The 12324-nt window shown below is 36.1% G+C and overlaps 2 protein-coding genes across 2 annotated transcripts; both read right to left on the bottom strand.

The window, feature by feature from the left end:
- Positions 1 to 1268: 1268 nt before the first annotated feature.
- On the bottom strand, positions 1269 to 5592 carry LOC110701286 (farnesylcysteine lyase-like). Its single transcript, XM_021878911.1, has 5 exons — positions 5006 to 5592; positions 3614 to 3787; positions 2635 to 2994; positions 2293 to 2468; positions 1269 to 1910 (listed from the first exon to the last, which is right to left on the bottom strand). Exons 1-5 carry the CDS (start codon positions 5507 to 5509, stop codon positions 1637 to 1639), a joined length of 1488 nt encoding a protein of 495 aa, XP_021734603.1. The 5' UTR covers positions 5510 to 5592; the 3' UTR covers positions 1269 to 1636.
- Positions 5593 to 6077: 485 nt separating this feature from the next.
- LOC110701285 (F-box protein At5g39450-like) lies at positions 6078 to 11217 on the bottom strand. Its single transcript, XM_021878910.1, has 2 exons — positions 8554 to 11217; positions 6078 to 6510 (listed from the first exon to the last, which is right to left on the bottom strand). The coding sequence occupies exons 1-2, from the start codon at positions 10416 to 10418 to the stop codon at positions 6495 to 6497; spliced, it is 1881 nt and encodes a 626-aa protein (XP_021734602.1). The 5' UTR covers positions 10419 to 11217; the 3' UTR covers positions 6078 to 6494.
- Positions 11218 to 12324: the final 1107 nt, after the last annotated feature.

Raw genomic sequence — 12324 nt, 5'->3', positions numbered from 1 at the left:
GCACTCCCTCCATCTAGGTCCGGAATTAATTATCACATTGATAGACCAATTTGACTGAACTACTATCACTCAACTATACTATGCCACAACAAGTCTGCTTAGTAGCTTAAAGTATATATAGACTACTCCCCCAGTCCAACAAGTTCGGAATTAATTGTCACGTTGATACGGTAATTTGAACTACTAATACAACAAATAAATTTGAACCTAAGTAGAATTTGAATCCCTACATCAAAATTGAACATTATATTACCCCTATAATCCCAATTGAATTTAATTCTCGCATATCACATGCATGCTAACACAGCAACTACTAATTTCACATCAAATTGATTACAACATAAAGTAAACTCACAACCAACATAAAAAGTTTTTAAAAAAAAAAAATTGTAATGCAAATTTGCAGAAACAGAACAATTACCATAGCTCCTCTGGTAGTTTCAAGAGCAGTTGAAGGAGGTAAGTGGGGTCCACATTGATCCTTCTCCTTTGCTTTTCTGAGTAACTTCTTCCAAGAAACAATGGTTGTTTCACCATGTTTAAGTTCAATGTAAAATCTCTGTCTCTTGGTTTTCTCTGCTTCAGCAGCCATTGAAGAAGTCAAAGATACTCTCAATACTTTCTGGGTTTTCAGAATTTACAGTAAAATTCATAAGAATTACAAAAAATTAGAACATGTAATTATTTTGAGTTAATTTCTTATTACAAGAAAATGAAAATATTGAGGTTTGGAAGTGAAAAGTCATTGAATTTGGGTTAATTTGGAGGGGTCTGGTAGGAGAACTCCACTTGTTGAAAGATTGAAATATGCTGCCACTTGAAAGATGGACATGTGTCTGTTCTTTTAAATTTCCAGTTCTCAAGACCATAGTCCAACTGCTCAAAACTATTTTATATTGGGTCTTGTTCTATGGATATTTCTTGTAAAATTATTTCTTTTAGTTAATTTTCTAATTTTTGTATTAAGATTAATTATATAAATACTATTCCGTATTTCTTAAAAAGTATAGTATAAGGTAAATAATATAGACGAAATTATACTCCATAAAATAATTTGTGTTCATTACCTTAAGACGGTCTGATGACCTTGCACAAATAATACTACTACCATGTTTGTCCTTAGTCCTTACCCTTTCGGCCTTTCTCCTACTCCCAAAATGTCTCACCTACTAACCTAGGTCAAGTTTACCACCAAGAGATTCTAACCTAGTAAGCCCTTTGTCTTACCTACGAAAATAAAAAGCTTAAGTGGAAAACACTAAAAAAGATAAATAAATGCATAGCCAAAGTCTTATTTGTATACCGAAGTGGCAAAGAGAAAAGTAAACATTATGTAAGTCTTACATATTTGCTATGTTACATGGACTCTTCATTTCACCTCAAATACCCGTGTCGAACCGTCAACACTCGAACATGGGTATGACACTTGGACACTTCACTTTTGGTTCAAAACTATAGATTTTTTCACAAAATAGCCGAGTTGGACACTTGGATACATATCCATGTCAAACATGAGTACCCGAGTCCATCTAACATAGATATTTTTGACACATAAGATACAGATAAGTTTAATAATATTGTTACACATGTGCAATGAGTCATAAACTCACAATCCTTCATAACATGATGCATCAGACTACAAATCGGAGTACAGATCATCCCTGCTACTGCTGAAAGTGTTGCTCTTCATGGTAGGTAACCTTGAGAGTGCTTCAGTAGAAAGTCTTGATAAGATTAAACGTGCTATATTCTCACCGGCAACTGCACCAGTTTCCATTGCACTAGCCGCACTCTCAAAAGCATTGACATAATACAGATGTGAATCATCCAAAATAAAGGGTGCAAATGCCTCTGGAGCCTCATAGTGAGGATATGCAGCCCAATCTATTTGAATGGTCTCTTTCCTGATGCTGCATTGACGGCAACAGAAACTAATTATTCCAAGACAAAGATGAAAAAAGATAAAACTTTCGGAAAAAGTACAAGAGCAAACAAGCCAAATGTACCAAACAGCATATAGCCCTTAAGAAATCTATATCAGAACAGAAGCAAATCACCTTCATACAACGTATTATACATGATTACAAAATTATGCCACTATGGGTGTCAATTATAGAAGCAAAGACTAACAAATAAGCATTTTCATTACAAGACTACAATTGCCACTACTGAGTCCTTGCAGTGCAATTGTATAATTTATGTAATAACTATGTTCTGTTAAGGTTTAGGAAGCAAGCTTTCTTCCTTCAATTATAAGCATAGGGTAAAAGAATGAAATGAATAAATATTGACCTGAATATTTGATCAAGCAGTGCATCATCCACAGGTTTGCGTGAGAACATCTTGTACGTCATATCTTCCATGCTGTGCTTCTTCAGAACAGATATACATGAAAAAGGAATCTTGGAATCCTCAAGGGTACCAACCAGGTCCGGAATATCACCAACTCTTCCCAGGCCAAAATATGCCTTCATCAAGTGAAAAGAATTTTTAAAACAATCTTCAAATTTATTTTTTTGGAAAAAAAAAAAAAAGAACCAAGAGAGATAGAATATACCATAAGCCAAATAGAATTCTACAAACAGCTTTATGCAACAATAATTACAAGTAGAACTAACAAAAGGTGAAACTTACAGGATTTAACAAGCCCCTGATAAAGGTAGTGTGAGTGTGCTGCATCTTTCTATCAGGAATTGATATTGGTGGCTCAATCTTAACTTTTAGTTCATCTAGTGGTGTAGCAAAAACTGTGACTTGACAGACATAACTGTTTCCTTTGGTCGAGTTAAGTTCATAATGAGTTCCAACATGGGAGACAGATTGTATCTCTTCATTTAGATGCAATTTGACATCTGAACTATTAATAAGTCCTGCAGCCATTTGCCAATTGCCACCTTCAACTGCCCACAACCCACCACCTGAACCTGCTAAGGAAACTGCCCCTGCCAATCCACTCATGCGGGTACTTTGACCGTAATTGATCCGTGTGATAACCTGTAAATTATTAAATCAGCCAATTAGCTTCTATGATACTAACATAAAAAAATGTTCTGAATACTTTCAAGTTTCAACAATAACAATCAAGCTAAGCTTGGTTCATCATAAGCTCTCATATCATTATTTCTTAATTTCACTTTGAATGTTGATTGTACAAGAATGTCCACTTTAAAAATATTGTCCTGAAAATATTGTACACAAAGAGCTGTTTCCCTGTTTCACAATCATTTCTTAAATTGTCACCAATATAAAAGAAAGAAGTACCATACAACAGCACTACCTGCCTCCAAATAGGGGAAGAATGTTTTCATGTAGATATCTAGTCAAACAAATGTATAGGGGCTTGCTGAATATATTGACTTATTAAGCAGACAATGTGTCGAGTTTCAACTATCCAGAAGTATAAACTAAAGCCTATACCAATTGAGGCACAGTGAAAAAAAAAAAAACTGATGGTGAGGGAAGCAGATGAACAAGAAATGATCGGCTAAAAGTTTATCATTAACAGATTAAACAAAATTGGACAGATTTCATTACACGCTTGATTAAAAAAAAGCATTAGTAAAGTAAAAAGTATCCTGAAAATTATTTGTAAGTAGTTGTTAGCAATCCTTACCGTGACAAGCTCATTAATAAGTACAGGAGAGAGGTTTGCATCGATTAATTCCTCCTCCAATGTTCGGCTGGTGAGATTATATAAACCTGACCATTTGAGCATTTCCTCCACACCACTAAAGACAGGCCTTGTATCAAAACCCTCATAGAACTTCAAGAAATTATCTAGCATACTCTGCAATAAAACCAAAATACTTAGTAGTGATGTATCCATCACCAGACAGATGAACACCCCATCACCTCGAAGACAAGAAGTTCAAATCAAAAGCTATTTAACAGAATGAGAAAAGATTAGGGCTAATTTTTAAAGATAGGAACCGTATCCCAACTCCCAAATGAGCAGTCATCAAACTACAATGAAACTAGCCCACTCAACCTACTTTTAACAAAAAAATTGCAATGATGCCTAACACAAATCGTCGTCATTAAATACAATTTTGTAAACTTAGCATACTGCATAAAACATATACTCATATCAGCCCATGAACTATGCAAACCTTCCAATGTGTTGGATGAGAGGATCTCAAAGGAAGAGGAGGAAGAGTGATGGATCCACTTTCCTTTATTCAGAACTTCAGATACGAATTAGCAGAAGGTAAACGGTCAAATGGAGAGTGATGGATCCACTTTCCTTTGATCAGAACGAATTGGCAGAAGGAAAATGGTTAATGGAGGAGTCCAATTTCCACTTATGTAGAACATATACTTATAATGTCGGAAATTTTTGGAGGGAAATTTAAAATCTGTCTCAATTTTTCCCTTTGCACTTGCACCCCTTCCCAGTTCCCTCCACCATTGCTATCCAAAGTTCCAAACACAATTTTAGTGAACTATATCCCCAAATTCAGGATACTTAGCTCCCAATTAACTGTGTAAACAATAATGCAATGTATACATGATTTTGCGCTAATTATGAGTTTTTTTTTAATAGAAGTCAAGAAGGAAATTCATTCCCATTCAAGCTATTCTTTCTTTGATTAGAAACTCATTTGTATGAACAAAGCAAAAATACATATATATGGCTATATAAATCACAAAATCAGAATACTTCTTTGTTGATTTTTATATAACTACCTAATTAATTAACATCCCATAAACTATATATTCACAAAAGAAGTACATTTCATTAGCTAGCAAGCAATAAAATAAGTAAATCAACATTTATCCAACAAATGATAACCAAATTCCAAGTTCTACACTTACACGACTCACATTAAAAATTCAAAGTTTATGTTTCAAGTACCCGTGTTAAATCCTCGACACTCTCTCGTGAGTACGTGACTCTTCAAAATTTAACACTTGGACACATACTCGTATCTAACAACAAACTCCGCCCCAATTAATTAAAAAAAAAAAAAACTCTTATCTAATTTTAGAAAAGAAAGTAAATTACCTCAACATAATTCTGCATTCTGAACAACGAAAATCCATAACGCCACAAAAGCTTAAACGAATTAAGCCACGAAACAACCTTATTAACAATCGAAAACCCAGAATTCGAACTCCACGTCGTAAACACAAACTTCCCCTCATCCCAAATCCCTAAAGAATCACAATCATCATCTTCAGAAACCTTCTTTTTCAACTGAAGAAACTCAGTAAATTTCGAGGCATGGTAATTCTTAGGGTGGAGAATCGAGGCACCAGCTTCGAAGGTATTGTTAGCAATTGTGATCGTAGCCATACGACCTCCGACGATGGAGTTTTTCTCGAAGACATGAATGGCGGCGATTGGGGAGGGTTCCGGCGAGTATTTCCGGAGGAAATGGGAGACTGATGCGCCGGAGATTCCGCTTCCGATGATGCAAACGGTGGCCGGAGGTGGCGGAGAGGAGAGAGATTGAGAGGAAAGAAGGAGAAGGAAGAGAAGATATGGGAGAAGTTGTGGTGGTTTCATGGTGGACTAGAATGTTCAAAGTTGGTTATTTTGGAGGGTGTAATAAATAATTTAGCAAGTTTTGATTAAGAAATGGAAGATTAGATCTTAGATCTTGAGGTTAGATTAAGTGTTAATTAATGATTGTGACTAGGAAGTCAAGATACACTCGATTGCTTGTGAAAAGCACGGACACACCATTCAATATACATGATGCACATGAATTGCATTATGCAATACCACACGCCCACGTGCACACTAATGACTTTGCGAGGAGGAAGTCAAGTCAATTTGAGGCAATTCTTTTTTACTCCGTAATATGTTAGTGTGGAAAAACAATTGTAACCATTTTTGTGATATTTAGGTAGTATTTTCTTCAATTTTTTAACCGCGAGACTTAAAATGTTACTATGTATACTATTTGTTGTTGCATAATGATTCAAGATATAAACACTCATTGTGTGTTTGTAAGCATGAAATTCAAAGTGTTATACGAAGTCAGTCTTATAACTACATATACTAATGGTCACATTTTTTGCACATTTAAGGCAGGCAGTAAATGGCTAAATGTTCATTCCTATGATAATGATTAATGAAAATTTGAGTTTCGTTCCCTTGATATTGAAACTAAGTTTGAATGACTTTGACAGTAGTTCTATTAATATTATGCCATGAAAGGCTCTCCTAACAATGGAAGCAAATGTACGTTATCAGACAGACAACAACAAAATAACATACTAGTCTTAAAGACTATGCTAATTACCAAAGCAATATTAACCATGTTTATGTATACATTTTTCATGAACTTTTTTGAACACTACCTCAACTTTTACGCAATTAAGTAAAAATCAAACTCTATTTTGAAGGTTCTTTATGGCCAATAAAGTATCGTGAGAAGAAGATTAGTATCCGTATGGCTGCCGAGAGCTTCAAAGCATCCAAACTTTTATGTTGAGCAAAACCAATGGCTGTGAGCTTATTTTCTGTACAAAGTCTTCAATGCATTCTATGAAGGATTTCTCCTGCAGATAGATGAAGAAAAGGAAACATTAGTAAATTGAGCTTGCTAATAGCGTGGAAGAAAAGCAATACCAATAAGGCAATAACAGATGAAGTCGTAATTGTAGCATCAAGCAACAAAACTATACATGGTGGTAGGGTAGTCATACAGATGAATCACATATACAAGGAGTCAGGGGCCAAGCAAAGTGACAGAGTGAGCAAGTTGACACGGTACTATGGCTGTATGAAATACCCTGAAAACTGAGAACCCCAAACTGAAACAAATAACCGAACCAAATATTTTGGTATTCAGTATGGTTTTAGTTCCTGGTTCAGGTTTCAGCTGTTACTGTTCCGTAACTTTGGGGTACTCAAAGACCCTAAACTGAACAATTCATACACTAAGATGCACAACCCTAATGTTGTTATTGGCCTATACTCTTATAGCATTGATGTGTCCCCTAATACATGCAGCATTGCAGCAAGCTGCATGAAGGGTGCCCATCAACGGATCAACCAATACTTTCACAAAATCAATACTTTGGTCCATAGAACCAAGTTGCTTTGTTGGCCAGGGCTCCTGTTTATGGTTTACCTAATAACTTTTGTTTCATTATTCTTGATATTGTCACTGCATCCCCATCTGATTTTAGGACAGTGTCCCGTATCCTAATTTTGTGTTATGGTGAGGATATGTTGATGCGTACTGCATCCAATACGTACACCCAAGTCTAGTTGATAGATTCTAAATTATGATTGATTTGGTAAAGAAGTCCAAGCACCACATTGCACCCCCTCCTCTTTTGTTCGAATGCTTTGACATATAATTCAGTGACCAATCTTAATTTATGAAGACTTGAAAAGTCAAAAGGCAATACTAAGATATGTACCAGATCAAACACTGCATCATATTTCCTATCGTCCTTGTTATAAAACATGCTAACTGGCGTCCCCTCTCTATTCTTCTCCCTTCACCGTTCTTTTGGAAAATATCACAGAAACAGGGGAACCATAATGATCTAATCACCTTCCTTCAGCATATGCTAAATTAAATGTTCACAAGTGGAAATGGAATGGCAACTGCAGTGCTTCTAATGCAACTTACCCCAAGTCTTTGTTTCTACAAGAAAACTTCATGTTCTTCGGTTTTGAGTTAGGGTGAAATACTTGGTATATTTACTTAACTGTCAAGAAATGTCGGAAACTCAATTATTGACAATGGAAATGGTGGGCTATATCTATCTTTTAAAAGAAAGCGATGTGTGTAAAGTAAAGGCATACACTTTCCCCTATGTCAAACAGGGTTGCTAACCTACTCTAATACACTCAAATAAATTCATTAGATGTATTGACCATACATATTGCTTCAAACCACCTAAACAAAGTTCAATACTCAGGCACCAGAATCTTGTAAATTAACAACGCCGTTCATTACATACTGCCCACGTGTAATATCATCAACGACCCCTATAACAGACCACCAACTTCCCTGCATCTTACTTCTGGCTGATTATTCTCTTACTCTTGTCACTACAAGATGGTAATAATGGCTCCTATGTACAAGCCTAAAACAAGAACATTTACTAGGAGCTACACGTGATAACATTAATTTCGAGGTCAATTGAATGATACAACAATGGACAAAAAATGTATAAATCCAACACCCACAGTGCATAGATTATATCTCTAATAGCTCACAGATCAACTCTTCTTTTGCATATAGACAGCTCAACTTGAGGAGTCCTTTGTGGATCTCCTAAATTGATTTCGCCTCTTTCACATAAATTACACAGTAGATTCTTTTACAATAACCAAATGAGCCATAGATAAACAAATAAAGGAAAGTTAAACATCCACTTGAACAGAAGTCATTAGAAAATAACTTTACCAATAAAGATAGTTACAAGTACACATAATTAGGTTCTACTAGTATTTGCAAGAGCAAGGTGTTTAAAGTATACAGAGTAAATTTCTGTTTCTAAAAGAAGAGCAGCTAGAGGTCTATTGTAATTTGAAAAGCATATCATATGCAGTAACAACATAAAATTATCTAAGTGGCATACCTTGGTGAAGTTACAGAAGTTGTCATGTTGGCAAAGCCTGCAAACACATTTGAGTAGGACTTTGTTAAATAAGAAAAGTTGGTGATAGGCGGAAGAGCAGGTACTCTCTCGCCTTTCTTCAAAAGCTCTTCCAAATCAAGCCTCTGCAATGTCAAAATAGCCCTGGATTCTTTCCACAGAAATGCAAGCATTCCATCTTGGAGAACAAAAAGTGAACCAGGCTTTGCGCCAGGATATCTAAAACCATAACCATTAGCAATACCATCACCAGAAAAAGATTGCTTAACGGTAAGAGGCAGGGCATCTGCACCAGAATCCCAAGGGAATGGCTCATCTGAAGGTTCATTTACATTAACAATGAACATAGCTGAACCATTTGGATGCAGAACATAATGGGTGCCTTCTAATATTTTGGTAGCAATAAGTAGTTTTTCCCCTGGTGACTCTTCATAGTAAGAAAGAACAAGAAAGAATAAAGCCTTTCCAGGTTTGTCTTCAGTAGGCTTTCCTGGAGGCCAGCCAAAAGTTCCTCCCCACAAACCAGCATACTCTTGACCAACTGTAGGTACTCGAATAGGCAATTTGTACAAAGCAAATCGACTATCATGCATATTTGGCCATGCTCGGTATGAAGACAACTTCATGGTTGACGCATGTAATGTCAGTCCTATTGTATCTCCTGAACTCAGGAAATCGTGAAGTTGAGCATGCTTATTTTCGCTGCTGGTAGAGCTATTCTTCCTAACTCCGCGGTTACTGTTCAATGAGCTTGATTTCCTAAGCATCTGTCGAGTATAGTCTCTGACATAGTCGCCAAGTGTTTTCTTCTTTGCACACTGAGTGCGAGTATCGTCTCCACTAAGAGAATTACGAAAGCCACTTGAACGATCAAGAGTCTTCTTAATTTCACTCAAATCTATCTGATTAGGAAGACTAGGTAGTCCATGATTATCAATCCCATCAATGTTGTCCTCTCCATGCCCATGCATTTTAAATAGCATTGCTCGACGTTCAATTAAGTGCACTATGTCTATGGGAAAGCTATCTCCATCACTCCTCAAACATGGAAACAGCAGTGCAGAAGCTGATCCAGGAGCTCGCATGCGGACTTGGCTGGTAACAATTTCAAGTAATTTCCTCCTGTCTCCAAATGACAACTTGCTGAAAGGCACTGTTAGCACACTTGGTTCAGCAAACCTCTGTGACTTTGAAATCCTACCTTCTGATCTACAAGCCTTCCTACTTGATTCCCCATCCGAATGGTTATCAAAGCTCTCACTGCGCACCAAGTTACCCCTCTTTTTCCCTTTTATAGGCTCAACTTCAAGCAACAACACATTACAAGTCTTCTCAACCGACTTAACTGAACCAGGGTAAATATAATCACGATCCTTATCTCTTCCATGTAACATAAACACGGTTCCCCCACTATCATCACAGATCACCTCAAAGACAGGCGCCCAAAGAATAGGACCATCCTCTATACCTAAAGGACCTAGCTCTTGAGGGATAATCCGACAACCAACTACCGAAACAAAACCAGGCATGACATAAACGACATTTCCAAGCTCCGGGTTCTGGTGAACCCAAATTCCAAACAATGGCTTCACACTGATCAGAAACCGGCAAATGGCCTTATACGATAGAACAGCCTTTCGCCACTCAACAAGATCTTTGGGGGATATAATCCCAACCAACTCACACTGAGTGAGCCATATCTTATCTGAGGCTGCAAGGGAATTCAGACTCCTACAACACAGACCAAGATAGCAAATGTCCCTTGGCGAAAGAGACTTTCCAATTATAAGAAGTATATCATCAGGCAGATCTACTAGCAAGCTAGAACCACAAGCTCCAGTAGACATAACAGTTCGCTAGTGACTGATACCGAAATCTCGGTATCTAACTACAATCTGATTTCTTTACTCAACAGTCAACAAGCGCCCAAACCTCTATCAAGTATCAATCAACATTCTCAAATCAAATAAATTGCCCAAAAATACAGACTATCACCATTGACCAAGACTATCAACCAACAAATAAGCTGATAATTGTAATACCCATCTAAAATTCCCCAAAAATAGAAAATTTTAACCTAAAATTGAAGCATATTTTTCCCAATTTGGTCAATTCTTGCATCAAAACACCAATTTGGGCAAGCAACAGTAACAGAATGAGCACTAATTAACTAAATAGAGTAACATTTTAAAGAGGGTTTTTTCAATAATCAACCAATCAAATCCAAAACAACAACAAAAATACACAACCAATTCGAAATGAATTTACCTCACAAACTTCAATCTTCATCACCCATTTCTAAAAAGATTGAAACTTTGGCTCAAATCCATACTCTAATTCATTCAATACACAAAATCTCACAAGTAAAGTAAGAGATTTCATGCACCCATCAACTAAAAACGAACCCCATGAAATCAGGGAAGAACAAAATGTGTGAAGTGAAAGAATGAACCAAAAAAAATTTGCAAGTAAAGTAATCTGTTTTAGACGTTAACTAAATACACTATTCCAAATATAGAAGATAGATAGTCAGCAAAAACTAGCCCACTTCTAGCCTTGGAATGGTCATCCCTCCTTTTCTAGAAATCCTCTCTTTTTCTCTCTCCGCTTTTTTTTTTTCACCCCCCCCCCAGATGGTGTGACTGCTGAGCCAGCCGAAGTTGAATGTTTTTTGAAGCTTGAGCTTGAAGACTAGCTAGGCTAAGTGGGTCCTAGCCAAAGATGGGTCCAGACCATGACACCTATCCTACCATCAAAGGTAGCTAAAGATTCCATATGTCACATTATTGGTTTTGGTCTTGCTTTGCTTTGCTCATTCCAATCATTCTTGGGATGGAATATTTTGTGGAGAGATGGTGAATTCATGTGGGTGTGGGGGCTAATTGGATTATTAATTAAGATTGGAATTTTGATACCCGTATCTAATTATGCTTGATTTACTTTTAAAGATTTCAACTTTTAATCATGCTTTAGAATTATCGTGTTAATTTTTCATTGTTAAATTATATATTAGTATATGCTTAAAAAGTAATTATTTTGGGTTGGATAATGCCTCGAAATAACAATTAATTATTATATTTTGATTGCATTCTTATAATAAAATTTTCATGCCTTCGTAGATGAACAGTAAGAAAAAAAAAAAAACAAGATATGGCATAGCTCATTGAATACATCTTAATTTTTACTATTACACACTTAAGTTCGCGGGTTTGAGTTTTATACAATTTATAAATCTAATATTTTTAAAATGTGAGTGAATGACATATAATTGTGAAAAGATGTCACGTAAACATCCCTAAGACTCTCTATACAACTCTGCTATCACGTTGGTCCATTTTTTTGGATCACTCTCACTCTTTCATGTAAAAAAATTGTCTACGAGTCCTCAATTTGCAAAGTGATGCAACATAATTTGATAGATTGAATGCGTATTGGTCTTTGTTTACAAATGCTCCACTCGATCTTTTGCTATATGGTTTTACTAATGGTATCCTGCACAATTTCACAAGCACTCAATTTTTTTCACATACAAAGTTGCATGGACAATGATGTTAATGAGATTTGATCACAAATCTTCGGTATCACGCTATCACCCAAAACTATATCAAGCATAGGTTGTGGTCCTAATGTGATTTTGTCAAACAATGCAAAACTTTGTCTTCTACAAATCTTTTGCTTGTATGATATTACAAGTGGTATATTACACTATTTCATAAGCGCTCAATAAATTATGTAAATAAGAAGACATTTTTT

The sequence above is a fragment of the Chenopodium quinoa genome, unplaced genomic scaffold (genome assembly GCF_001683475.1).
Source record: "Chenopodium quinoa cultivar QQ74 unplaced genomic scaffold, ASM168347v1, whole genome shotgun sequence".
Classification (NCBI taxonomy): Eukaryota; Viridiplantae; Streptophyta; class Magnoliopsida; order Caryophyllales; family Amaranthaceae; genus Chenopodium; species Chenopodium quinoa.
The sequence above is the reverse complement of the archived record's forward strand: the minus strand, read 5'-3'. Positions and strand labels throughout refer to the sequence as shown.